At 51.2% G+C, this 24,664-nt stretch overlaps 12 protein-coding genes and 2 non-coding genes across 14 annotated transcripts; 9 read left to right on the top strand and 5 right to left on the bottom strand.

The window, feature by feature from the left end:
• The first annotated feature begins 588 nt into the window (after positions 1-588).
• On the top strand, positions 589-1,754 carry BO70DRAFT_360453 (uncharacterized protein). Its single transcript, XM_025542781.1, has 2 exons — positions 589-611; positions 680-1,754. The coding sequence occupies exon 2, from the start codon at positions 947-949 to the stop codon at positions 1,442-1,444; it is 498 nt and encodes a 165-aa protein (XP_025400915.1). The 5' UTR covers positions 589-611; positions 680-946; the 3' UTR covers positions 1,445-1,754.
• Positions 1,629-3,034, top strand: BO70DRAFT_369766 (purine and uridine phosphorylase; the record flags this gene model as incomplete). Its single annotated transcript, XM_025544701.1, has 3 exons — positions 1,629-1,654; positions 2,190-2,296; positions 2,343-3,034. 3 exons carry the CDS (start codon positions 1,629-1,631, stop codon positions 3,032-3,034), a joined length of 825 nt encoding a protein of 274 aa, XP_025400914.1.
• Positions 3,035-3,709: 675 nt separating this feature from the next.
• Positions 3,710-4,129, top strand: BO70DRAFT_209569 (uncharacterized protein). Its single transcript, XM_025538651.1, has one exon. It carries the CDS (start codon positions 3,767-3,769, stop codon positions 4,046-4,048), a length of 282 nt encoding a protein of 93 aa, XP_025400913.1. The 5' UTR covers positions 3,710-3,766; the 3' UTR covers positions 4,049-4,129.
• A 1,557-nt stretch (positions 4,130-5,686) lies between these two features.
• BO70DRAFT_333076 (uncharacterized protein) lies at positions 5,687-7,138 on the bottom strand (the record flags this gene model as incomplete). The annotated part of the gene is made up of 6 exons (XM_025540951.1): positions 5,687-6,033; positions 6,093-6,154; positions 6,246-6,625; positions 6,712-6,782; positions 6,846-6,882; positions 6,962-7,138. 6 exons carry the CDS (start codon positions 7,136-7,138, stop codon positions 5,687-5,689), a joined length of 1,074 nt encoding a protein of 357 aa, XP_025400912.1.
• Positions 7,139-8,622: 1,484 nt separating this feature from the next.
• BO70DRAFT_209562 (uncharacterized protein) lies at positions 8,623-9,191 on the top strand. Its single transcript, XM_025538650.1, has one exon. It carries the CDS (start codon positions 8,813-8,815, stop codon positions 9,104-9,106), a length of 294 nt encoding a protein of 97 aa, XP_025400911.1. The 5' UTR covers positions 8,623-8,812; the 3' UTR covers positions 9,107-9,191.
• A 784-nt stretch (positions 9,192-9,975) lies between these two features.
• Positions 9,976-10,046, top strand: BO70DRAFT_t114. The gene has a single exon. It is a non-coding gene; the product is annotated as a tRNA-Gly (tRNA).
• Positions 10,047-13,809: 3,763 nt separating this feature from the next.
• BO70DRAFT_360450 (uncharacterized protein) lies at positions 13,810-14,199 on the top strand. Its single transcript, XM_025542780.1, has one exon. The coding sequence runs from the start codon at positions 13,986-13,988 to the stop codon at positions 14,148-14,150; it is 165 nt and encodes a 54-aa protein (XP_025400910.1). The 5' UTR covers positions 13,810-13,985; the 3' UTR covers positions 14,151-14,199.
• Positions 14,200-14,922: 723 nt separating this feature from the next.
• Positions 14,923-16,462, top strand: BO70DRAFT_287985 (Zn-dependent exopeptidase; the record flags this gene model as incomplete). The annotated part of the gene is made up of 6 exons (XM_025539266.1): positions 14,923-15,178; positions 15,243-15,409; positions 15,490-15,867; positions 15,929-16,071; positions 16,162-16,333; positions 16,388-16,462. The coding sequence occupies 6 exons, from the start codon at positions 14,923-14,925 to the stop codon at positions 16,460-16,462; spliced, it is 1,191 nt and encodes a 396-aa protein (XP_025400909.1).
• Positions 16,463-16,602: 140 nt separating this feature from the next.
• BO70DRAFT_369763 (RNase Ms,minor) lies at positions 16,603-16,998 on the bottom strand (the record flags this gene model as incomplete). Its single annotated transcript, XM_025544700.1, has 1 exon — positions 16,603-16,998. The coding sequence occupies one exon, from the start codon at positions 16,996-16,998 to the stop codon at positions 16,603-16,605; it is 396 nt and encodes a 131-aa protein (XP_025400908.1).
• A 630-nt stretch (positions 16,999-17,628) lies between these two features.
• On the bottom strand, positions 17,629-17,699 carry BO70DRAFT_t102. Its single transcript has one exon. It is a non-coding gene; the product is annotated as a tRNA-Gly (tRNA).
• Positions 17,700-17,902: 203 nt separating this feature from the next.
• On the bottom strand, positions 17,903-18,156 carry BO70DRAFT_394693 (uncharacterized protein; the record flags this gene model as incomplete). The annotated part of the gene is made up of 2 exons (XM_025546475.1): positions 17,903-17,922; positions 17,994-18,156. 2 exons carry the CDS (start codon positions 18,154-18,156, stop codon positions 17,903-17,905), a joined length of 183 nt encoding a protein of 60 aa, XP_025400907.1.
• A 501-nt stretch (positions 18,157-18,657) lies between these two features.
• BO70DRAFT_209498 (MFS transporter) lies at positions 18,658-20,617 on the top strand. The gene is made up of 3 exons (XM_025538649.1): positions 18,658-19,013; positions 19,104-19,362; positions 19,437-20,617. The coding sequence occupies exons 1-3, from the start codon at positions 19,011-19,013 to the stop codon at positions 20,432-20,434; spliced, it is 1,260 nt and encodes a 419-aa protein (XP_025400906.1). The 5' UTR covers positions 18,658-19,010; the 3' UTR covers positions 20,435-20,617.
• Positions 20,618-20,996: 379 nt separating this feature from the next.
• Positions 20,997-21,707, top strand: BO70DRAFT_422232 (uncharacterized protein; the record flags this gene model as incomplete). The annotated part of the gene is made up of 1 exon (XM_025547552.1): positions 20,997-21,707. One exon carries the CDS (start codon positions 20,997-20,999, stop codon positions 21,705-21,707), a length of 711 nt encoding a protein of 236 aa, XP_025400905.1.
• Positions 21,708-21,868: 161 nt separating this feature from the next.
• BO70DRAFT_351272 (uncharacterized protein) lies at positions 21,869-22,590 on the bottom strand (the record flags this gene model as incomplete). The annotated part of the gene is made up of 3 exons (XM_025541735.1): positions 21,869-22,206; positions 22,269-22,348; positions 22,424-22,590. The coding sequence occupies 3 exons, from the start codon at positions 22,588-22,590 to the stop codon at positions 21,869-21,871; spliced, it is 585 nt and encodes a 194-aa protein (XP_025400904.1).
• Between the last annotated feature and the right edge of the window lie 2,074 nt (positions 22,591-24,664).

Here is a 24,664-nt window from a genome sequence, read left to right as displayed (position 1 = left end):
GCGGTGAGATAGTTCGGTTGTGCGACCGTGGCTGTTGCCGCGGACCAATTACCTCCCTTGCCGGGCCGCAACACTGTATAGATAATCGTTTGGAACATTGATATATAATGAATGAATGCTTGGAGTAAATCAGATAGATAACATGACGGCATTTCTTCTCCCTGTCCATGACCCAACGTTGAAGCACATCCCTGTAGCATCATAAGAGCCGACAGGGGTGAAGTGGACAGACGCGCCTGCAGGTTCAGGCGCTCAGGCTCTCAGGCGGAGCGGAGGGACCCCGCATCCCCCGCACGTGTTCAACCCGATTGTCTGCCTTCTTCCCTTTTCCTTCTTCCTACTTCTCCCCATCTCCCTCGTCAGCATGAGACGGATACCGTGGGCATGATGTCAATATCCGTTAGGGCTGAATGGTCGCCATGTCAGCTTGAAATCCAGCATGCTGGCCGAGGGGAATTCTCAATTACCTGAAGCTGCATGACAGACTCCCCGGAACGAGTCAATCTGACCTGACCACGATGCAAACTACATCAACCAGGAAAACTGACTGTGATGTGGATGACAGCTCCTGTATAATAGCAAGCTATACCACACACGACGCGATTCTCAAGGTAAGATACCCGATTCCTGGGTGGATTACCATGAAGGGAAAGATCCGCCCATTGTTAATAGTGCGCAGAAAGACGAACGCCGTCCCTCTCCTATCCGAAACTCTGTCCATAATCCGAGAAACTGCCGATGCTCTACCAAACGAGGAGGAAAGTGAAGATCTCCGTGCCTGGTACGGCATAGACTTGAGAGACTTCCAAGAGACTGTGTGGATACCCTGAAGGAGCAGAGCTGTAAGACACTGGAAGCACCGGAACAGCGGGTTAGGAAATTGAGAGAGCCCCCCGACTCGGTCTGAACTGCCGCAAGCGCGGTTTTTCACTCTCTCGTTACGTCTATGAAGACATGCAACTGCTATCCCAGCCACGAATGTGCAGTGCGACTCGAACTAGCCACGTATCGGACGCCCCAAACAGCGGATCAATATAGCTTCGATATATTCGTTACAGTGAAGCTGTGTGAGTCATTGTGGCAACAAGCGCAGTTACAGGCCAGTCCCCTCCAGAGAAAACCCAAGGTGAGAATTGAAGTTCCAACAAAGCGTCAGAGAATTGGAAGTTCTTCTGTGCGTCTTGCTATAAAGAAGCTGTGTGGACGAATCGACAAAATCAAGGCCAAGCCTTTGCGGAGACTGAACAGGACGCTTGAAGACGGCAGGCTATGGAAAGCCCAGTCTTCTCGGAGCAAGGCTCTCTTGAAGAGTTCGGACGCGCCGCTGTCATTAGAGCAAATTTTCAAGGAAAATGCTGCCACTTTGACCGAGAAGACTAAGCGCGTACCCGCAGTACTTCTTGGATACACGGTCCTTCGCCTGCACGGAACTCCGTGGCTCTAGCCTTCCGGTTTCACATCATCCAATATTCTGTTCTTGAATACATTTCAATTCACCCCGCTATCATTTTATTCATACTACAGTGGATCTTGGTGGTATCGGGGTTGGGAATGGAGAGGGGTTGGAAAACACAATCGATGCTATCGATCCAGACGATATACCGATCCATCCGTATCCGCATATCGTAATGCTGGCAGTTATGCTCATGGAGGTGTATGTGTCTCAACCTTCGAAATCGTTTTATGGGACGATCTAAAGAAATCGGAAAAGAATGAGCGCTGGGGAATTGCGACGGACGCCTTCAAACGGACAAAATCCGAATATTCCGATAAATATCGTATGGCTGTGGCAAAATTTCCGGATTCGAATATAGCCTTCGATGCAGATGACAACGTACGAGAGGAGAGTGGCCTCAAGATCCATATATACGAGAAAATCGTGCAGTGCTTAGAAGATGAGTTAGATCAAGGTTTTGGCAGCACTATTCCTATCGAAGATTGGATGAGATCGCACCAATATTGGATCTTCGCGGATGGGGTCATCAGCGTTCCCCGCTGGAAATGCAACCTCAAGAACATGGCCAGTGTGGACAATCATATGATTCCCACCTTACCCGACTTGCAACGGCGATCTCTACCTCACAAGTTCACGGCTCTGCAGCAGAGCAGATGGGCTCATGTGTCCCGTCGCATAATCAATGTCACAAATCTAGAAAGGAACCGAATACAGCGACTCTTTCACATAAGAGGTACACGGTTGGCTGGATATGCGCACTTCACGCGGAGTTGACCGTGGCAAAAGCGATGTTAGATGAAGAGCACGATCGTTTACCTCAGGACCTGGCCGACAAAAACAGTTACATACTTGGCCCTATCGGGGCGCATAACGTTGTGCTAAGTAGCTTGCCTTCCCGCCGGGGTTATCGGTACCATTTCCGCCGCCGCGGTAGCAAATCGCATGCTGTTGACATTTCCCTCCCTTCGGCTTCGCCTCATGGTTGGAATCGGGGGTGGAGCGCCTGGGGAACGCGACATTCGATTAGGGGATGTAGTGGCTGGTATTCCCAGCGGACCCCACAGAGCCGTTCTCCAGTATGATTTTGGCAAAACAATTCGGAATGGCGAGCTTATTACTACCGGCTCACTTAACCGACCTCCAGATGTGCTTCTGACCGCTGTGAACATACTCAAGTCCGAGCATACGCTGCGTGGCAACAGTTTGAGCACTTCCGTCAAGGAAATGCCAACTCGGTTCCCTCTGCTACGGAAAGATTTCTCGTACCCAGGCTTCCAGCAAGACACGCTGTACGAAGCCGAATACGACCACCCCGGCGACGATGCATCATGCGAGCGATGCCAAAGCGCCAGAGAAGTGAGGCGCGAGCCAAGACCGTCGCCCGATCCCGTGGTCCACTATGGGCTCATTGCTTCTGGAAACCAGGTTATGAAGCACGGTCCAACCCGCAATCGTATACGTCGGGACCACAAGGTCCTGTGTTTCGAAATGGAGGCTGCCAGTTTGATGGATGAGTTCCCATGTCTCGTGATCCGGGGTATCAGCGACTACTCGGATTCCCACAAGAATAAGGATTAGCAAGGGTATGCTGCGGCGGCGGCAGCAGCATATGCCAAGGAGTTGTTGAGCTTTGTGCCTGACAATAGACCCGACTACTAGATCGGATTCACAATCTAGTTCTCAATAATGGCATCGATAGAATGAGAAATTGGTTTAGCCCATCGTTTCCGATTGGCGTGTCCGATGAATCGCCATAATGATTGAAACGGCCGATACTCGGGTCGCAAAGCATAGCGAGCACCGAGCCCAATATCCCCTATACCCCTTGCCAGCATCAGTATAGATGAACCTTGGATAAACGCGCAATAATGCACTCAGGAGGGAGAATAAGGGGGCTATATGAACAGATATTAAGGCGAGAAAAGTGGTGCCTGACAATATAGTATCTACTCCACCGTAATTCATTTACTGCTGGCTGTTCGGCCCTGTCCACTTTTGCAATCTACTCCAGACTTTGATAACTATGACTGACCACTTTCTTTAGTAAGCGGATCATGGGGTGACATCCACATTCCATTGAGGATCTACGATTGATTGATATCGTACGATCCTCGTTGATCCACATCCACCCACCGAGTGAGATCTCCAGGTGTTGATGCACAACATCCACGACGACAGCGGTTGGGGTGGAGAGAGTCTCCATATTCTATATAAAAATCAAGATTGGAGAAATTTGAGCGAGCAGACATTTATCAACTGTCGACTCCAAGGGATTTGTTCTACAACAATATTTTGGATATCCATTGACCAATGATCTCTCGGTATAAAGAGAATCATTTGTCGATCAGGCTGCCATGTTCCTACCACGATCTGATGCCCGATCAAATGCGTGTGAATCCCCTACTCTTGTTAAATTGTCTAGAACATTCTCTCCCCTCCTTCGTCCACCATTGGCTCCCGCATACCGAGACCTCGCACCGATGCTCTGAGCCTGTTGATCCAAGTGGTCCAGGCTACATTCAATCAAGCCAAAGATCAGCAGCCGATCTGCAAGTACCCCTAATATTTTACACAGCAATTGGGTTGATGTAGATATCTACACAGCCCTCAGGCCCGACCGTCAAGACGGTCGCCCAGCCGTCAAACACGCGGGTTGCAATCTCTGCAAGGGGGTGGAGAACATTCCATCCATAAGAATCTGACGGCGGGATAAACACCCACTCTTACCGCAATGCAATATGAGCAACCGTCCCAATGGGGAAAATTTATTCACGGACGACACTACCCTCATTATCGAACTCCCACGGTACTCCGATGATGATCCGGAATGTCTGTCAGCACTTACCTAGCAGAGCCCCTATCTCTCACCCGGTCACGGAAGCGCCGATGGCTCGAGAAATAAAAAAAAAGACACCGGCGTCGATATGACTCGATCCTTCGTGGGCTGGAGTTCGAACGGCTTCGCACGGTTTTAAATTATGTAAAAAGAACAAAGCCTGTTCGAGGCCCGTGTCTTGGCGGCGGGTTTTCGAATCCGGCCAACTTGCTCATATTATTATCAGTTATCACAGTACTCCATACCTGAGTACACAGACACAGACACAGTAGGTTGCCAGGCACCATTTGGTCTATCTATATTAATCTCAATTTGATGTCATTCCACGGCAACGGGCTAGCACGGTTAGGTGCCTACCTACTCCGTACCCCCCAACCGAGTACGGAGTACTTGCCATCCACTCCCTCCCTCTTCGGTCCATCAACAACCGCCATCCTGGACTCAGACAACCAATTTTCGGCAGATATGAAACAACCCCACGGCAAGCAGGGCGCGGGCTCGTTGAAAACGTTTGTCCGCGTGGAAGTGGAATCTAAACCCAAACCAGCGACGACCCAAACCTGTCACTCAAACCCAGCGTGTGCCTATCGCAGCTCCAACCGTGAGGTTAGGTTATTCATCAATGAATCAGCCCCCAGGCCAAGGGCGCCGGCCCGCCAACGACAACAACTAGCTATCTATCTAGCTAGCTGGTTTTGGCACCGTTGTTCCGAGGTCTGTTGAGTGTTGATACTTTAGACCCGACGATCTTCAGACAACGCCCCACCGCCCACTGTGGGAGTGGGGGGCGCTTGAGCGCCCTCCTGCCAATAGCAGTGACACTGTGTCTTGGGATCCCGACTGGTGCGGCAGTGGCGTGAACGATGTAGATTAGATGGCGGATCTCGATGGTTTCACGTCCGGGGGTTATCCCGTGTAGAGTACGTCGTCCGGGTCCACTCCATTGACCTTAATTCTTGGTGCGAGTCAGCAGTCACGATGCTTGGCAACGGGGGGAGGGGAGGTGAGGGGAGGTGATTGGGGATTGGGGATTGGGGTTGGGGTTGGGGAATCCACATTCCACTGCCATTACTCCGTATTCTATCTAGTATCTAGTATCTAGACCGTTCGCTCGGGGACGGGACTATGCACGTACGTCCAAGGTGTCGCGAGTCGCGAGTCGCGTTACGAAGGTACGGAGTCAATTCGATGGCGTAATGATTAGTAGTGAGTGAGTTGGGTAGTTCGTAGTTGGGTTGGAAAAATGAATTCGAGTTTTTAATTGAGGGGGAATCAGACCATAATAACACCGTAAATAATAAGAGACCAAAATAATAAGCAAAAGAAAAGAAGACGAGGAAAGACATGCGAGTCAGCTACTCATCTTCGAGAGCGTGCCATCAATCAATAATGAATCACACGCTAACGTCATTGACGCTCACGTCCGTCGTGACATGGATGCCCGCGTGGATGATACACTCCTGCGACCCGTGAGCGGTGGTTTGCACGCCAGAAATGCTGTGGCCCGTCATGGTCTTCATTTTGATGCTGTTGCGCCCGGTCGATAGGCCGTTGTATGTTCGACGGGTCGAGTCGCCGTACATCTTCGATGGGCCGCGAGAGTCGTCGCTGGAGAAGCCGAGCAGGCGCTTCAGCGCGGGGAAGCGGTAAGTGATGAGCGATTTGAACGATGGGATGCACGCGATGAAGATGGCGATTGCTACTTCGATGCAGGACCAGTTCATTGTGTCGACCATTGACCCTGTGGGTTTGTGTGGTAGTTAGAAGGGGGAGAGTATCAGATGGGGGGGAGGGACGTACAGGTGTGGTCGACGGAGAAGGAATTCATGTAGGTGACTCGGATAACGCTCGCGACGCAGACACTGGGCTTGGATGTTAGTGAACCATTCATCATCTCGTGTGATTGTTCTTCCATGAAGTGTGTTGGGGGGGGGAAGGGCAACGGCAGCATACAGAAGACCAAGACTAAACATCATGACCAAACCAACTCGCTTTCCCACCGTCATCTTCAACTGTATTAACTTGGGGATGGGTAGAGTGAAAAGCGCCAGGTCGGTGGCCAATTTGATTCCAAAATTGATGTAGTAGAACGTTTCCATGTCGACGCAGTGGCCTTCTACCAGACCGGTTGCGTCCCACGCCTTGTGGACGGGCCAGCATTGAAAGATCACCACCAGGGTTTCCGCGATGGTCTCGCCGATCGAAATCGCCATTAGGCACCAGCAGGCTATTCGGAATTTCTTTCCGGGGAAGATGTACAGGTAGAGGAGGCAGAAGGAAATCTTAATGGCTCCGAGGGCGAGGACGTACGCGAGCATGGTGACGAAGTCGAGCTTTGGAGGTGGGTTGGGTATCAGTGATGGTCTTGGGAGGGATCTATGGTTGGTTCATCATGGAGTTGAGCTGATTGATCGCATACCTTGAGGAACATGGACCGGGCGCTCATGCTGGATACTGTTCCAATGTGCTTTCCGAATCCATATCTAGTCACTGAGAGGAGAGACCACCCGTCAGTATATCATGCGATCGCTTGTCCGTCGCAGGGGGGCTTACTCCACATGGCAGTAAAGCACAGAACAAAAGTAAAGATCTAGATCAGGCAGCCGTGCATCAGTATATTGCATTGCGAAGAAGGTAGTAGTAGGCCAAGGGCAACCTGGAAGACATACATAACTGGTAATGCATAGCACATCGTCGAAATTGAGGCCCGTGAGATATCTAATGCGGACGAAGATGCGCACCAGCAGGCCGGCAGTGGCAATGACGATGAGGGCGCAGTTACAGGCGATGATCTCGGGGATGCGGGATTGAGCCAAGTAGGCTATTCGCTCGGGCGAAAGAGTCATGTTTTCTCCCAGACGTCTTCCATGGGGAAGTTGTCTGGAAAGGAAAAGAGACCAGGAGGAGGGAGAGGGAGTCCAAGCAAGGACGAGGACGAGGAGGACGACGACGACGACGAACGAACGAGGCGGTTACATTTGTTTTTGTGAGAGGTGAGGGCCGTGCAGGAGGAGAGGGGGAACGGCAATTCCGTATATATGCAAATGCCCCTGTGGCAGGCAGGGGCTGGGCTTGTTTCATGCGTGATCCGTCAACCGTCAACCAAGAACCCAGGGGTGGGGGGGAATATTAATGGATGCCTCGACACGTGGATTGTCGTGGAATCCTCCGACAGGATCCACATCCAGCTGAAGTTGACGGGTTTATCGCGAGTGGCAACTGTTCAGTATCGCTCGTCCGTCGCGTTGCGCCCCCCGGGCGGATCTCCTGGTTGGGCTTAGGGCTGGCCTCCATTACGCAGCCAAGCCCGGTAATAAGGTTAGATTAATTTCGGCGATCTGGATCGTTCAAACGGCCGAGTGCTCGCTGATCAACTTCTCCCCTTCTCGTGATCATTCTTTCCGATCACGTTTGTTTTTTTTGGCTGGGATGTGTTTGACCCGCTGGCACTTTTTCTTCGCGTGCCCCGTGCCCTGCGCCCTATACAGGGCTGCAGTTGCAGTACCAGCCAGCGCCTTCCTGGCTTTCTCATGTCCATTACCTTCCATCCATAGCCTCGAGATTACCTCGTTGTAGGCTGGCGAACTGTCCGTGTCTTAGTTCTCGAGATCTTTGCCGGTTCTGTCGAACCATATGGGTGGAGAGTGGGCCCACTGATATACATTTAACCCTCTTTCAATCCCGATTCCTACACTCGGGGCGTCACAGACCTCTGACATTCACAGTAGGGCTTAGCCCGGAGTGTCTATCACTCTTTTGTATCTGCTACACGATGGCCGGATGGGAGAAAGATTTACCCCAGTATCCTGATATTATTAACGAGTCCCCTATATAGCAGACGGAGCTATAGGGGTCTTCAGGGGGGCTATATATTGAGGGTAATCCGGGTCATATTGGAAAACCCTTCCGCGGAGGAACCTTTCAGGCCAAGGGGGTCAGAATATGGACTAAACAAGATTGCTCTGGGTAGGGGGGTGGAACCTGAGAGGAAAGTCTTCTTCTTCTGGAATGATTTTGTAGCGCTCTTAGAAAGATTCGTACTTTGATTAGTCGTTATATTAACTTTCCATATTAGTGGTTTATTAACTCCAGTTTTCGTCGGGTTTGCTCCATCCCGGCTCGGGTGGAATTCCGATTCCTTCCCCTCCTATTTCCGGCTTGCTTTTGTGCTGGATATACAACCCGCCTCCCAGGGGGGACCATTACATGCGACCATAGGGTGTGGAGAACAGGGCTTCCCGTCCGCTCAGCCGTACTTAAGCCACACGCCGGAAGGTTAGTAGTTGGGTGGGTGACCACCAGCGAATCCCCTCTGTCGCATGTATCCTTTATTTTTTTTTGCTCTGGCTTGGTTGAGAGGGGCAGGAGGAAGGTGAAGTAGTCCGGAGAAGAGGGGGTGAGGCGACCGGGTTCATGCTGCGCATCAGGGTTGCGGGGGATCCAACATCTTTCCGTTTTAGATGCGCAGATCTGTATCAGTGGGGAGCAAACGGTTCTCTCAAGCTTCCTGAAAGTCGCGCATGAGGGACATCAACTTCGCCAATGGCTTGGGCCCGATAGCGTCAGGGGCTCGAAATGGAACCTTGGGCTGTCCATCTTTCATCCATCGGCGCTATTTGTGGACTGGTGGACGGCAGGGGAATCTGAGAGAAAGGATCAAACAGTTTGAACTTGGTGTATACCGTGTAGATCACCACGTCACTGGGACAGATCGCCAAGGCCAAGGGTTGGGTCGAAACCTAGATGGAAAAGAGAAGAGAAAGGAAGTATTGCGACTGTGGAGGGTGTCTTTATTGGGGTTCGATCCACGATAGCAGAGTGGACCGTGGACGTGGCTATGGCACGATGACTGGGGGTGCAAAGAAAGGTCCCTGCTGGGACTACTCCGTCTTCCGTACTAAGATCAAGTGAGCTAGCAGGAGCTATAAAATCAGTCTCTGGTATATATATATATATAAGAAGCGCGATGGATCTGGCGGTGGCTTAGCTGGCCTTGGCGACGCTCCTTCGCACGGATGTCTGTCTCTTGGTAGATGGAGCTTGTTTTCGCGGCGCGGGTGGGAAATTATCTCGTGTTGGAGTATGGCGTGCTCTTTCGCTAGTCATCGCTGTGGAATGTTTGAAAATATGGAGAGACTCGCTGGTCGATAGAAATAAAATAGCTGAGGGGATGTCGGTTAGCTGGCCGGAGGTAGCGTAGAGAAGGTTAGTTGAGTTGGTGGTTGAAGGAGAAACCGTGGATGCGAACAAGAGACATGGAACTCCGCGCATGACCTGCTTATTCAATCAGGTGTTCTACGTAGTGAATGGCAATCCCCTGGCTGAGTGGTAGGTACCTCGCCCAATAGTTGAGTAGACCTTCGCGGTCTAGCTGGTCTGTTCGCGAACGCCCTCGTGGAATCCTGCTGCAGTCGCGTCTTGGCTTCGATATATATATATCATATATATGTCGTTTCTCTCGTGAAGATCACAAATAAACCCCCACATGTCAGGCCTCAAGAAACACGGCACGCGCCCACACCAAGTCAGTTTATCTCCACGGAGTAGATACAAGGCTAGAAATTCATTTCACTATCTAATAGTTGACGGATGATTCTTGCTGTTCTTCTCTTAGACTTGGGGTTGCCTGCCTGTGCTGATTTTGGACTGTATACGCAACTATGTCATCATACTGTTCATGGAAGCATCATTGGTCTAGTGGTAGAATTCATCGTTGCCATCGATGAGGCCCGTGTTCGATTCACGGATGATGCAATTGTATTTTCCTTTTTTGCCCCCCTTTTTTTTGTTACCTCGAAGACCATGCAGGTTAGTTCTCTTGCAATCAAGTAGCACATAGTCAACGGTGATTAAGTTGTACATATATTCTCCCAGTACTTATCGAGTGCCACCTCTCTCCCCGCGTGGACGAAAAATATCCCCTGCACACCGACACTGCGAATGCCACCAGCTAGCCTCAATTGGAGAGCAGGAGAAAGTGGACACCCCCAAGGGGAGGCAGAAACCCCTCTGTCTGGTCACTGTGAAGCGGCCCGTCAACCAGCTACACTTCGGCTCCTATGGCCTTTGTCACTAGTGTATGCTCTGTATATACATGCAAACTGCTGGACTGGTAGTATGTGGCGTAATAGCACGTGGGACTTGCTGTAGGAAGTCATATACCATCAGTACACAAACACCGTGTCATTTTACAATTAAAATCCTAAGTACCATGTGATCCGAAACGGGAGAAGCATGGCCCATAGCGAGTCAATCAGATATAACTTTACCTAGAATCACCACCACAATCTGATCATTCACTCTCAGACAGGGTCGGAATTCGTGAGACCGAGCCGAGAGTCCAATTGTGCAGGGTAGTCAAGCATACAACTGAAGAAGATAACCGTCATGGCAAATCCCCCCCTACAGTACCCAGATCCCTCTACACGGTTCCAAAAGCGCCTATTTCTCCATCCTCTATTCCCACTCCACTACCATGACCCAAATCAACTCACCATTCATGATCCACTCCCCCAAGACAAACAAGCACATACGACCATAGGGTGTGGAGAACAGGGCTTCCCGTCCGCTCAGCCGTACTTAAGCCACACGCCGGGAGGTTAGTAGTTGGGTGGGTGACCACCAGCGAATCCCTTCTGTTGTATGTATTCTTTTTCTTTTTTTTTAACCTCGGTCTTCTAGAGGCTGTTGGGTGTGTTGCTGGACGAAGGAAAGATGGGAAACATGGCAGGTACGGAGTTGTAGATCTGACGTATTTTTGTGTAACTGGTTGTGTCGCACCGCCGAACGCTGTTGTGTGATGTTACTCGGCATGAATCTCGGAGGCTAAGCGCTCCATACCTTTTAGAGAACCAATGAATCCGTGCATAGATGAACCATTTTGTTTCCATGGGTGGTTTCGGACAGTCTCTCTGCGAAAGCCAACATTTGCTCCCGGTCTCTAATCACAAACTTTACCTCCTGAATCAGTTTATCCTTGGACTCTCTGTTCTCATTCTCTCCAGCCCACGAGTAGCCGGGCGCTGGAGTGATGAGCTAGTGCGTTTATTATGGTGAGCGGGAATAGTAGATTCACCATGACCCATGGATATTAAATTCAGTCCAGTGGCATATGTGTGCATTGCGAAATAGTAAGACGGCACCGGTTTATCACCAAGAAATTCCAGGGAATATGACATCAAGACAGACGTGGCAATCGTCAGCATATATTATTCTGCAATTTTTGCTCCCTGCTCTCAGCTGGTATCCGCCATCATCACCTCTCCCCTGGCAACATGCGCATCACCGCCGTGGGATCTCTCTTTCACCCCAGGCATTCAATGATGGCAGACGCGTGATGGCTGGGTCCAACATCGTTGAATGCCGATCCGCGCCGCTATCTAGTGATGGATGCACCCCAGATCAGATCCATATATCTCCCATTCGGTTGAGCAATACTGCCGATGACTCGGGCTCCGGAGCCACTGTCCGCGAGCTGCGTCTGCATCCCGACAACTTCCACCTCGGCGGAAATTCCTTCAGCTTAACATCTGCAGGGCAGCTCAATAAGTATGCCTACTTCGGCCGACTGCACTTCAACCCGTCCCCCCGAAACGTGGTCCCCTCTCAGCCCGCAATATGATATGGTGAATGCGACGGTCCTAATCCCGCCTGACGGCATGCGGCCCATGACCATTGCAGGCGACGAATTCTTCATCAACCGGAGTTCAATCACCGTGGGCGAGTTCCGGCGCTTCACCGACCGCGGGCAAGTGTTACTCTACATTGGATCCTCCTGGGAATCGTGCAACATCGATTTGTTCGCCGCAGATCACGCGACCGGCCGCGTCCGCCGCGTTACAACTCACCCGGGGTATGTGGATCCCGTGGGTGTCTTACCGGATGGCCGATGGCAAGTATATTGGATACATGGGGCAGTGATCGGATGATGTTCATGTCGGCCATGCGCGGAGTGCCACCGGTGGTGGACTTGCTCACAATGAACACGGTGGCATCGGTTCGCAATAACGGGGTCGAAGATTTTTCCAGCCCTGGCTGTTGGATAACGAGGGTGACCACGATCCCGACTACTACGGCCAACAGATCAACGCGCCAGGCAACGGCAGTTCTGGCACCATCAACGACCCAAACTGGAACGCTGGGGCGGATCCCCGCTGGTCACCCGATGGAACCCGCATCATGTATTGGCAAAAGATGATCGTGTCGCCGGCCTGTGGTGGCGCTAACCCACTCCCTTGTCCCAACTCCACCGCACCTGTTGGACGAATCTACCGTCTGATGTTGGCCCGACTGACCGGTTGTCAGCCCTACCATCTCGGCATGCCCGCGCCGATCCCTGATGGGGTGCCGTGGGGAACGCCATATATCCCCGGGGACACCATCCCAAGCAGCCTCATCCCGCCAGCTGGAAACTTCACCCTGCGCGGTCAGGTACCCAGTATCGCCCATGTGACCATCAAGAAGAACAACAATACTTCGATAATCGACTTTCTGGCGGTGACATACTCGAATTACTCCGACGATGGAGCTCGTTTTACCACGGGCTCGGAGTCCGTCGCCTCGACGCCGAAGTCATCTACACTGACTCGGTTGGATTGGTAATCTAATCCCACAGGCACCGGAGCTTCTTTCAGCACGAAAGTAACCGGACCTGGAGGGCTTCACGTGGAAGACGATGCGATGCTGAATATATTCATGGCTAATGGGACACTGGCTACCACGGTGGATGGGGAGGTGTATCGACAGCCTCTAAATGGTGCATGAGACCAACAATCTGAAAGTCAAGATGCTCGTGTCTGCCTTGTGCTCACAGTGAAATGAATGCTTGTATCAAGAGCCTACCCGTCAGCAACAGTATATAGACGGATTCCAGTTTTGAATGAAACCTCTGGACAGTAGAGAGGCCGCCTTCTCGTGTAAAGGAATGCCTTTGTATACACCCCCTTTCTTTTGAAGCATGTCTTGAAGCAGCCAGTCTCGAATCATTCCTTCGGTATATAGGCAATCGACGCGTCGCATTCTCATCGCCTGGTGTATTCTCAGCGAATTATGGAGTGAAGAGGTGCTGATCCGTGGCAGCTTTCATGATGCTGTCTGCTAGATATAGGTTGAGTTGACCGGAAAAGAAAGAAGAGGAGGGGGGGGAAGAAGAACGGAGAAGGAGAGGGACGAAGGCCGTCAACGGCCATCACATGACGCGCAGGGCTGGAACTGGAAAGCTTCGTGACATACGGCACAACTAACCAATCGGGTATCAGCCATCATAGTACTGCTCCGTACTACTATGAATCTCCACCTTATCTGCCGTTGGTCCTTTTTGGGTTTAGCATCTCTCCTCTCTATCAATCCCTTTACTAGTCAGTATATTGGGACACATCCTCAGGTGAGAAAATGAGTCATCGCCAGGCTACAGCGTTCTGCCGTTGTGGTTCGGGAGTAGAGGATCCTTTGTGGCGGGTGTAATCTTCTAGTCCCTGTTCTTCGCTAATCTCTTGCAGCATCCAAGCCATAAGCCGCTCCTCCTCGCGCTCGGACTCCCCTCCATCATCCACTTCGGCTATCTTCACCTGACTCCGACTTTCATGCGACCCGTATCAATAATCTCATGAGGTGAAATTGCCATGCAGTCAACTAACTCACCAGATTCGTCGAGCATCCCCTATATATCGCATCAGACATAGCCCCGTTTACAACATGACCGCCCTCCAAACACCAGAATGGCAGTTCCGGTCTCAGCGTCTACTCTACCGCGCGCTCGAAGACAACGACGAGGACAAGACATTCATCCAGAATCAGATCCTCAACGACCCCACCATCCAAATGATGAGTCTCGGGGCCAGGGATATGGTCGCGAAGTGATAAACTGGGCATTGGACTGGGCGTTCCTGGACGGGGGGCTGCATCGAGTGGGCTTGAACGTGTTCTCGTATAATCACAATGGGTTGAAGCTGTACCGGAGCCTGGGGTTTGTGGAGGAAGGTCGCGACCGGGAGGCGCTGCGTCATCTCATCTCAGGGCTTGGCATGATATTATCAATATGTCCATGTTAGAGCACGAGTTGGTGAAGCTGCGGGGCGTTGAGACGGAACATATGTATATATCCGGGAGAATCAATGACAAGATGATAGATGCATTACTGTGGCCTGCGGTGTTGCAATTTTCCATGGATAATCCCAGCCACCGACTCAGTCAGGATTAAAGGTTTATCTCACCTTTATTCAGGCACAGCCTTGCAGAAAACGTGGCATTAATAAGCACGACGCTGATGCCAACAAACTTCCCCATCGGGAAGGAATGGGCATGTGATAGGTCATGAAATTGGCCAATGGCGGACCAAGGAAATGCCAAGCCCGACAGCACGCCATGGCCCAAAGTGGCAAGTCCCTTATTGTATCTTATCGAGAGGTCCGTGCCGCCCATACAAATAGGCGCCCACCCCCGTCGGACCTCCATCTCACTCATCAAACATCTCATCCTTCCATCCTCGACCATGCGAAGCTCCCTATTGACCCTTCCGCTGCTCCTGGGCGCTGCAAATGCAGCCCTTGGCACCCACTACCCCTTTTCTGATGGCCAGACATTTCTCGGACCCCCCACCGAGGCTCTTCCCAGCCAGGACGAGGTCTTCACCATGAACGAAGACGCCATCCAGGCCGCCCTCCGCCGGTATCCGGATGACCCGGTGGCCGCATTTAAGTCCCTAGATCCTGGAAGCGCTGCACTCCTCGCCGAACCCCGTCTGCTGCACGTCCGCGGAGAACCGAAGCCGGAATGGATGACCGAAGGCGACAAGATGCTGCTGCGTCGGAGCGGGAAGAAGTTCATCGACATCACGGAGCATGAGGAGTTCTATGCGAATCAGGTGCATGCGTTGGCGGGCTCTGCGAGTGAGTCTGATATCTGCCGGAACTACCCGAGGACCTTGAGATAGACTGACCGTAACTCTCATAGATTTGCCCGCCCTTAAACACCAAAGCCTCATCAGACCCCTGTTTGACCGTGTCGAAAAAGAGCACATGGAACATACCCTCCGGCATATGACAAGCTACTATAACCGGTACTATGGCGGTATTCATGGCGAAATGAGCTCTCAGTGGCTCTATGAGCACATTGCTGAGGTATCCAACCTTTGTTATCACCCCAACACCCTTGTTGCGGTTATTACAAGAGGTGCAAAAGCTGATTTTTCAATCTACAGATTATCAAGCAATCCCCGTTCCGGACCCACATCTCGCTGGAGTACTTCACCCACTCGTTCCCTCAGTCGTCGATCATTGCGCGCTTCGAGCCCAAAGTCCGCAATTTCTCCCTTCCTCTGACCATCCTTGGCGCCCACCAAGATTCAGCTAACTATTTGTTCCCCCTCCTCCCAGCCCCTGGTGCTGACGATGACTGCTCTGGTACCGTGAGTATCCTGGAGGCGTTCCGCATCCTAGCCATGACCGGATACACCCCCCAGAACGGACCGGTAGAGTTCCACTGGTATGCTGCTGAGGAGGGCGGGCTGTTGGGCAGTCAAGCTATTGCACGATACAAGAAGGAGTCGGGTGCGACTATCGGAGCGATGATGGAGTTTGTGAGTGACCTTCCTAGAGTAAGATTGGGATCTGTTTGGATAGCTGACAGATGATACGTAGGACATGACGGCCTTCATTGCCCGTAACTCGACTGAGATGATCGGTTTTATCGCGACCGAAGCGGATGAGGCGCTGACAAACTGGACAGTCGGTCTGAGCCGGGAGTATATCTCCATCCCGACCGAGGTCTATGAACTTGCAGCGTAAGTCCCCTTGCTTCTTTCTTATCTTGGCTTCATTATTTCCTCTCTTTGTTTTTTTTTTTTTAAAGTTTTATCTAATAACATCATCAGTGGCGCCGGGTCGGACTACATGTCATACACCCAGCTAAACTACCCGTCGGCCTTCGCCTCGGAGGGCGATCCGTTGGCAGGAGGGAAGTTCCCGGGGAACTTCGACCCCTACGTCCATGGAGTAAAAGACAGGATGGACGTCGATGACGAAACAGGTTATTTCTCTATCGACGTATGTTCATCTCCCAGCTTTAGATGCCCGCGAGATTGTTACTAACAAAATTAGCACATGGCCCGATTCACCGAGCTTGCCATTGCCTTTGCGGTGGAACAAGCTGGATGGGACAATAAATGGCGGTGATATCTACTACACATCAAGGTGTCGCGATAAGTATAATTTTTACATCATATATACGGACCATATACATGTCTTATAGCTATAACATGACTTTATAGACAGACGCCCAAGGAGGCTCAACTTAGCACAATCCATCCTCCTCTCTAAGCGGAAGTACACTGGACAAACCCATCCTCACTGCTCGCGCCAGTATGGGTGATCAAGCCTGCCAACTCATCATCCCCATTGAAGATAATGCGATCCGCCCCAGGAGAACCACCGTCGTACACATCATAGTCGTCCATGATGGGATACTCGTAATAAGTGCCGGAGACAGAGAAATCGAAGCCCTCGTAGTCGTGGTACACGTGGGGGTAATCATGGACGGTTTCGCCGTCCTGCTGCAGCTCGTACCCCTTGGCTTGGGCGGCGCTCACATCGCTGGACCAGTAGCAGGTGCTACCACAGTAGTAGGCACAGCTGTCACGGCGCTCGGTGTCGTGGGCGGAGGCAGCGACCAGCGACGAGGAAAGGAGGAGAGGGAGGAGGGAGAGGAGCATCTGGGCCAAGAAGTTTAGTACCATGGAGTACCGTGGTAGAAGCACAGTATACAGTCCACCCACCTTGACCGGAGACATTTCGCTAAGTTCTGCCAGGAATGAATATCTGTGACTTCGTACTGATTGCTCCATTTCTCCAGAACCAATGACCTATTTATCCTCCGCCTCCTGTCCTCACGATCGGCTACCTCCGGACCCCAAAATCAAAAGGGTCCTCGAGGTTACATCGATCAACACCTCCTCGGACATTTAGATTCTTGGCCCCCCGACACGGCAGCTCCCGCCAGGGACTCCGGCGGAGATCCCGTTTCTTCACCCAATAACCCGCATAGATAGCGGCATGTGCCCTGCATTTTAGGGGTTCACTCGGCGGAAGCGTCCGACACCGTGTGATAATGGTGTCTATCTATCGTGGACCCTGAGTAAGTTCTTTTCGCTGATTCGGTAGGTTCCTGCACAGGGTCTTGGTTCTGCAGGTCTCATGCATGCTGATAATGCAGTAGTATCGCGATTAGGGCGTGGTGCAGTATGTCTGGTAGATAGAGAGCTCCGAGGGCGTCCATACTTGCTCCACCAGCCGGGAAAAATAAAAACAAAAACAAAAACAAAAAAGAAATGAGACGGTTGATTTGCATCATCCGTGAATCGAACACGGGCCTCATCGATGGCAACGATGAATTCTACCACTAGACCAATGATGCTTCCATGAAAAATGATATGGTTGGTTTTTAGTTTCGTTCGCAATGGGCTGCAAATTTCCGCTGTGGCAACAAACGACTAGCCCTGAGCTGTGGGACTGTGGAGAGGGCACTAATTGACTGGAAAATATTTCTTGTTTGGAGACGCATTGGTCTGACATCGGATCCAATGATTATCCCTTTGCCAACAGTTGCAGGGAGAATACTCACCGCCAGATCTCTGGATCTGACACCGTTATTACACAGAGGATGTGAAAGGTATGTACAAGAGCTAGCGACATCAATCGCATATCTAACGCTGAGAGCTGCATTTCAAGATAATATTGAATTCATGACCGAGTTGAAAGCTCTGATGGCCACGGGTCGTCTTGCCGGTACCAAAGCCTTCGTATTCGGCATCGTTGAATATGACCTTGGTCGTGTGTTTGACTTCGTCGAAGAGGGATTTGTCGAAGTCCATTGTAAGAGAGGTGACAGTATAGCTTTTTGGAATGGGGGAAGATCTTTCGAGAGATGGAATGCTAAACATCTCACCATATGCATAGGATAATGCACTTATTTATCCTTCGCATCCCAAGATTCCTTGGGCTCTCGGATTGGGCGGCAAAGCATCCGTGGCGCGAAGGGCATCATACTTCCTGGGTTTGCCGTGAGACGCTGCATGTAGCACGGATTCCCCTCAAATATAAACATAGCTTCTTCGAGGGTTAGTGTACAAGCAAGTTTTAGAAGAGGTAAGCCTCCATTAATCGAAAATTTTCAATTCCCGAACGCACGTGAGTCTGGTGGACTACCATCGCTGATGGAATCAGGTATCAGATAGATTGTGTCTTTACTGCGGGAGTCCAGATGCGTCATCCTGAAATTGGCAGTGCGCGCGGGGGAAGTGTAACCCTGGCCTTGAGTGAGTCACCTTTGAGCCAACCGGCTAGCGCTCACTAGGATACACAAAGCCTACCGGGATAATTCCTCTTGATTTATTGTTCCACATCCTTCCCCACATATCCATCAATGCAATACAGTCAACACAGTCAGATATATGCAACGCAATACGCCATCCGACATGTCAGCCCAACGTCTTGATGAGAGTGTATCACATCTCCCCAAGGGAGATGATGTCCGTGAGCAGATCCAGGCGGTGGAGCAGCCATACTCTGTCTTCACTCGGCGCGAGTCAAAATGGATCGTCGCTGCAGTGACTGCCATTGCATCATTTTCTCCTCTCGCCAGCAATGTTTACTATCCCGCTTTGAACACCCTCGCTGCTGATCTCGATGTATCGTTGACTTTGATGAACCTCACCCGACCTCGTACATGGTAGGTCAACTCAAGTCCTCGCGCGAAAAAGACAAAACAGAAAATTCATGGCCAAGAATTAATCGCTAACCTAATATAAACTCTTCCTAGATCATCCAAGTTATCGCACCGACGATCATCGCAACATTCTCCGATACATCCGGCCGACGACCCGCATACTTCATCTGCTTCGTGGTATTCATCGCCGCCAATATCGGCCTGGCGCTACAAAGTAACTACGTCGCGCTGATACTCCTCCGTTGCCTGCAGAGCGCGGGTAGCTCGGCGACAGGGGCGCTGGCGAATGCGGTGGTCGCAGACATTGTGACTCCGGCTGAAAGAGGGAGTTACATTGGATATTCGTTTTCTGGTACGCTGCATACACATCAGTCATGACTGCATATTTCCCTCCCTCACCACCTAGCTAAGTTGACCGATCTCCAGGTGCATTTGTCGGCCAATCAATTGGCCCCGTCATCGGGGGAATCCTCGCATACGCCGCCAGCTGGCGGTGGATTTTCTGTTTCTTGGCTATTTTTTCCGGTGTCTTCTTTACCGTGTTTGCTTTATTTATCCCTGAGACATGTAGGAAGATTCTGGGGAACGGATCGTTTGCTCCACCTGGGTCTAGGATCTTCCTACACCCCGTCTTTTCTTCCTCCAGGGCTGAGCCCACTCCCCCCCCACCCGCTGAAGAGAATGCAAGAGATGGCCGGGGAATCAAACTTTCCACTCTACTCCTCTCCCTCAAACTCTGCTTCTCAAGAGAAACAGGAGCAATTCTCCTCTACAGCAGTCTTATCTTCGCCAGCCTCGCAACCGTCGCCGCGGCTCTCCCCTCGCAATTATCCGCGAAGTTCCAATTCAACGACCTCCAAATCGGCCTTTGCTGCATCTCCACAGGAGTGGGAAGCTGCGTCGCAGCAGCGGGAATGGGCAAGCTCCTCAGCTTCAACTACCACCGACTTGCACGACAACGAGGAATAACCCTCACCACGGACAATCATCCCACCGACCTGAACGGGTTTCCCATCGAATCCGCACGACTCCAAGTCGCATTACCCGTGCTTTACTCCAATTGTGCCTTTCCGGTTGGTTACGGATGGATCCTGCAAAAGGCACATAATCTGGGAGCGACGTTGACGTTTCTCTTTTTTCTGGGCCTGACGGCCACGGCAACGTTTAGCGCGCTTAGCACCCTTTTCATTGACCTTCTGCCTGATAAGCCAGGGGCAGCAGGCGCGGCTAATAATCTGGTTAGATGCTTGCTTGGGGCCGCAAGTGCGGCGTTTATCATACCGCTCATTGGGGCGACGGGGGCTGGGTGGGCGTATACGATCATCGCTGGCATTTTGGCGGTGCTTAGTCCGGTTGTCTGGGTTGTGTTAGTGTATGGGGAGGGGTGGAGGAGGAGAGGTACTGAAGACGTAGTTGAAGTATAGTGTGTTGTAGATATATAGACGTTCCTGGCTTTTTGTTAGAGTGTACCCATCCACTCATACAGATATCCCTTCCGCGGGTATCGTTCTTATTTGCCTCTGCCTTCTTTCCCCCAAGCCCGTCCATAACCTGACCCTAACTAGTCCCGTTGAATGTCAGCAACGAAACTCAATGATTCTACACGCGTACCCCCAACCTTCCTCCATTTTTTTTTTTAAAAAAAACACCATTTGGTTAACAAAAACATACAATGGAGGATATTCGCTGGTGATCACCCACTCAACCGGTACCACTTGTGGGTGGGCGAGCAAAAGCCTAACATCCCGGGTATACGTAAAAGCGAGGTCAGTTTCAGATCGTGGTGGTAATGCTAACGGTAATTATGATGTATACGTCAACACTTTCCTCCACGTTTATTCCAGATTCTCCGCTGCTTTTTATCCTCCACTCACTTTATTTCATTCACAGTCCATCCTTTCTTGATATTAAAGTCTTCTTTCCTCTCCTCACCCGTGATCCATCATAATCCGCGAATAACCAACAACAACACATGCCAACGATACGATGCCTTTCAAAGCAGCCAAAGCAGCCATCGCAAAAAAGCTCGACCCCACCTTCGAAGACCTCGAGGACCAGCTCGAGATCTGGGGCAAAAAGCGATGGGCCCAGAAGCTCCGGTTGAAGCAGCATGAATGGCGCGGCCACCAGCCCTATGATCTTCCGCCCGCTGTCAAGACTTGGATACGGTTCGCGAGCAAATTGAACGTCATGGTACAGCAGGAGTTGTACCTACAAGCGCGACAGGAACTTCTCTTTGAGGAACTCGATCGCAGCCCATGGGCTGCGGAAGATATAGTGGACAAGCAGCAGGAAATTAAAGAGAAACTCCGGCGATTCCCGGGAGCCATCTGGAGGGAGGAGCGAAATGTCTATTTTTGCATGCTAGAAATAGAAGATGGGCCTCTGAAACGTGCCTTTCGTGCCCATCATCGAGATAAGGACTGGCATCTTTCGAAGTGGGCGCGGGAAGACTGCGCAGGCATGGGAGGATGTTGTGGACGTGCTTGTGGGTGCTGTACAAGGCCGAGGAATGATAAGCGATCGAACCTAATTGGGCATTGTAGTTCAATGTGTCTGTGCTGTGAGAAGGCCAGGGGATTCAGCTTTGTATATCTTCGTGAGCCTGGGAAGGATCCACTGTGTAAGATCCCAATAAGGATACTGGGCCCATCTGTGGTGAAGCAATATGCGAATACTCATGTATGGGGGCTTTGAGAGCAGCTTTGTTCTTCCATAGTACTTTCAGTTGCTGTATGACTCCTTTTCTCTCTGCGTTGTCTTTAGTCAAAACAATTCACATTAATCTTTTCTTTATAAGATATACAACAGTCTCTCCAACAAGCCCTTTCTAGGGCATATCTTCCCCTTATTGCAAATTATGCCCTTCGGCCCCAGGCCTGCCCCTCCTCCTCCAAAAGCTCCTCGATTGTCTTTGGTCCCATAAGAGGACTATTCCCCTCCTCCTCCTCCACCACCTCCTCCTCCACCACCTCCTCACTCCTTTCCTCCTCCGGCATTGGCGGCACCTCCTCGTCTGGGATTGGGGGTACCTCCTCCGTGGGGACTGGCGGTGCCACCTGCTGGAGAGCTATCGTCTCCCTCATTGTCCCATTAGAGAAGGGCCACCGCAGCCGGAGTGCACCCAAGGTGCGAATCATTATTCCCCAAGGCCGGGCCAAAAACGCCCGCAAACGAGGGCCCCAGGGACCTGGGACTATAAAGTCTCTTATATTAGCTATATTGCTAATCATACCCAGGTCTCTTAGACTAGCTTACGGCGCTGAGCTTCTATCTGAAGCGCGTTTTCGATCTCCCGGAGGCTTGCCTCTGGGTAATGTCCCACGTGGGATGTGTATCTATCAACCATAGGGCTATATTAGCCTCTACCCCTGATGGATCAAGATAGTCTATTATGAGCAGCTTCTACATACGTTAATTTTGCCCGGAGGCCCGCAACGTATATAACGAGGCCAAAAGCAGCCAGAACCATCGCCGCGGCGAGTGAGATAACAGTTATTTCAAAATACTTTAACACGTCTAGACTCGGTGTAGCGGTATTTGTGGGGGTAAGTGGCCCCGAAGGCGTGCCTTTCGACATCTTGGTTATGGTGGTGATGGTGGTAATTGTAGTAGTCGTAGTGGTACAAGGAGTAGAAGCAAAAGCAGAAAAAGCATAAAAAGTGCTATTAACGCGATAACTAGTCTCTAGAGGTCCATCTGTACGTGTACAGGACAGAAATCAAAGCCTTTTATACCTACAACATTTCCTTCAACCTGCGCCCCTTTTCGGCAAGAGCAACCCATTGATAAATGACTCCCCATAGCTAAAAGCAGGCGCGAATGGACAGCTGGATGTGATGCTGGACTTTCGAGGCCGTATAAAAGGAAACCGCGAGCGAAACCTGGTAATGACTGAGGGGCGGGGCTTGCTTGCGCCTGAAGTAGCCGTAGTCGAGAGAAGTGTGGTATGGGAGGAATTTGCGAGGTCTGGTAAACATCGAGCGGGGCTTGTTCGGTGGACCCCGAGGCCACGGAGGTGGTGCCATAATAGATGTTTATGAGTTCTGGCAACAATCGGGGATCTTTTGGTTGGCCCTCAAGCAGTCGTACTCGAGAAGATGGTCTTTTGGGGAAAGGTCGCCAGATATGCCGAACAAAGGAGACGATCGCTTGCTTGACCATCTGGTTGTATTTGGACTCAAGTGAATCATTTGATGGGATGCCGGTGATCAGGCGCGGTGTGGGAGGAAGTCGCGAAGGTCTGGTGAATATTCGGGGTCTCTCGATGCTGCGGAAGGCTTGGACATATGACGAAAGCATTGTCATTTCTACCCCACCTGCGCTTGGGGGTATAAGCTCTCCTCTCTCGCAGCAGTTGAGATATTGTATCTCATGTTCATGCAAAGGTTGGTGTTGCTTGAGGGTTAAAGAGGATCCCCAGGGGGGAGAGAGACAGCACAAAATTTGATCGAGAACCCTTTCTAGAAGAAGAGCGCGAGTTGGAGATGTAAGCAAACAGAATGGATGTATCCGTGTAGTGATGGTCGTCCGAGGCAACGGGCAGAGGTAAGGAAGTGAAAGCCATGGGCTGTTTGCATCGTTAATTAGACATGATCGGACAAGCGGGAATGGAACTGAATTCAATTGGACTCGCACACTTAGCTGACTGGAATTGGCAATGGGCTTGACTATATCTGGCTGCAGTGAAGGCCAGGGCGATCAGTGAAACTGTGGGGATGATATAAACACGAGTGTGTACATATAATTCGGGCCACGGGTTGCGGGGGAAGGAGCTTTCCTCGGCTGCGAATGCCGCATAAAAGGCATAGATCCCGGCGTACGTATCGGTGGTCTAAGACAACCAAGATGGAGAGTATTGATGGATATTATTCATGTTCTCCCTGCAATCAGCTGGTCATTGGAGGGGCCCTGGAATCAGCTACTATTTCGTGGTCATGTTCATGTTGCACACTGGGTGGAATGCCAGATTTCCGAGGCAGTGGCACATCATGTCCACAGGGATGGTGACTGGTGACCCCCAACTTCCCGTCGATATCTGGCAATACATTGAACATCGATGCGCATTATCTACCGGCGCGTGTCTTCTGATCATATTCTCTGCCCAGGGGAAGCGGATGGTTACATGATTCATGTGAATATAGGTTTCAAAGACTCTTGGCCTCAAATATTTTGGGTCCCATAAGAGGGTCATTCTCTTCCTCCTCCTCGCTCTCCCTCTCTCTCCTTTTCTCCTCCTCCTTCATTGGCGGCATCTCCTCGTCTGGGACTGGGGTTACCTCCTCCGCGGGGACTGGTGACGCCACCTGCTAGGGAACTGCCGCCTCCCCCCCCGCGTTGTCCTATTTGCGGAAAGTCGCCGCAGCCGGAGTGCACTTAAGATGCGAATTATTATTTCCCAAGACCGGGTCAAAAACGCCTGCAAACAAAGGTCCCAGGAATCTGAGATTATAAAGTCTCTTATATTAGCTATATTGCTAATCATACCCAGGTCTCTTAGACTAGCTTACGGCGCTGAGCTAGCTTCTACCTGAAGCGCGTTTTCGATCTCCCGGAGGCTTGGCCTCCGGGTAGTGTCCCACGTGGGATGTGTATCTATCAACCATAGGGCTATATTAGCCTCGGGGTATATTGTACCTATCCTCAATAGAAAT

The sequence above is a fragment of the Aspergillus heteromorphus genome, assembly GCF_003184545.1.
Source record: "Aspergillus heteromorphus CBS 117.55 chromosome Unknown BO70scaffold_7, whole genome shotgun sequence".
NCBI classification, from domain to species: Eukaryota; Fungi; Ascomycota; class Eurotiomycetes; order Eurotiales; family Aspergillaceae; genus Aspergillus; species Aspergillus heteromorphus.
This window is presented reverse-complemented; position numbering and strand designations above follow the sequence as displayed.

What these genes read in the sequence shown, in the direction of transcription:
- BO70DRAFT_360453 (XM_025542781.1), top strand. Translation starts at nt 947, where the DNA reads ATGAAGACATGCAACTGCTATCCCAGCCACGAATGTGCAGTGCGACTC.
- BO70DRAFT_209569 (XM_025538651.1), top strand. Translation starts at nt 3,767, where the DNA reads ATGATCTCTCGGTATAAAGAGAATCATTTGTCGATCAGGCTGCCATGT.
- BO70DRAFT_209562 (XM_025538650.1), top strand. Translation starts at nt 8,813, where the DNA reads ATGAGGGACATCAACTTCGCCAATGGCTTGGGCCCGATAGCGTCAGGG.
- BO70DRAFT_360450 (XM_025542780.1), top strand. Translation starts at nt 13,986, where the DNA reads ATGACCGCCCTCCAAACACCAGAATGGCAGTTCCGGTCTCAGCGTCTA.
- BO70DRAFT_209498 (XM_025538649.1), top strand. An exon ending in CATTGGATATTCGTTTTCTG is followed by an intron (nt 19,363 to 19,436) that starts GTACGCTGCATA and finishes ACCGATCTCCAG; the next exon opens with GTGCATTTGTCGGCCAATCA.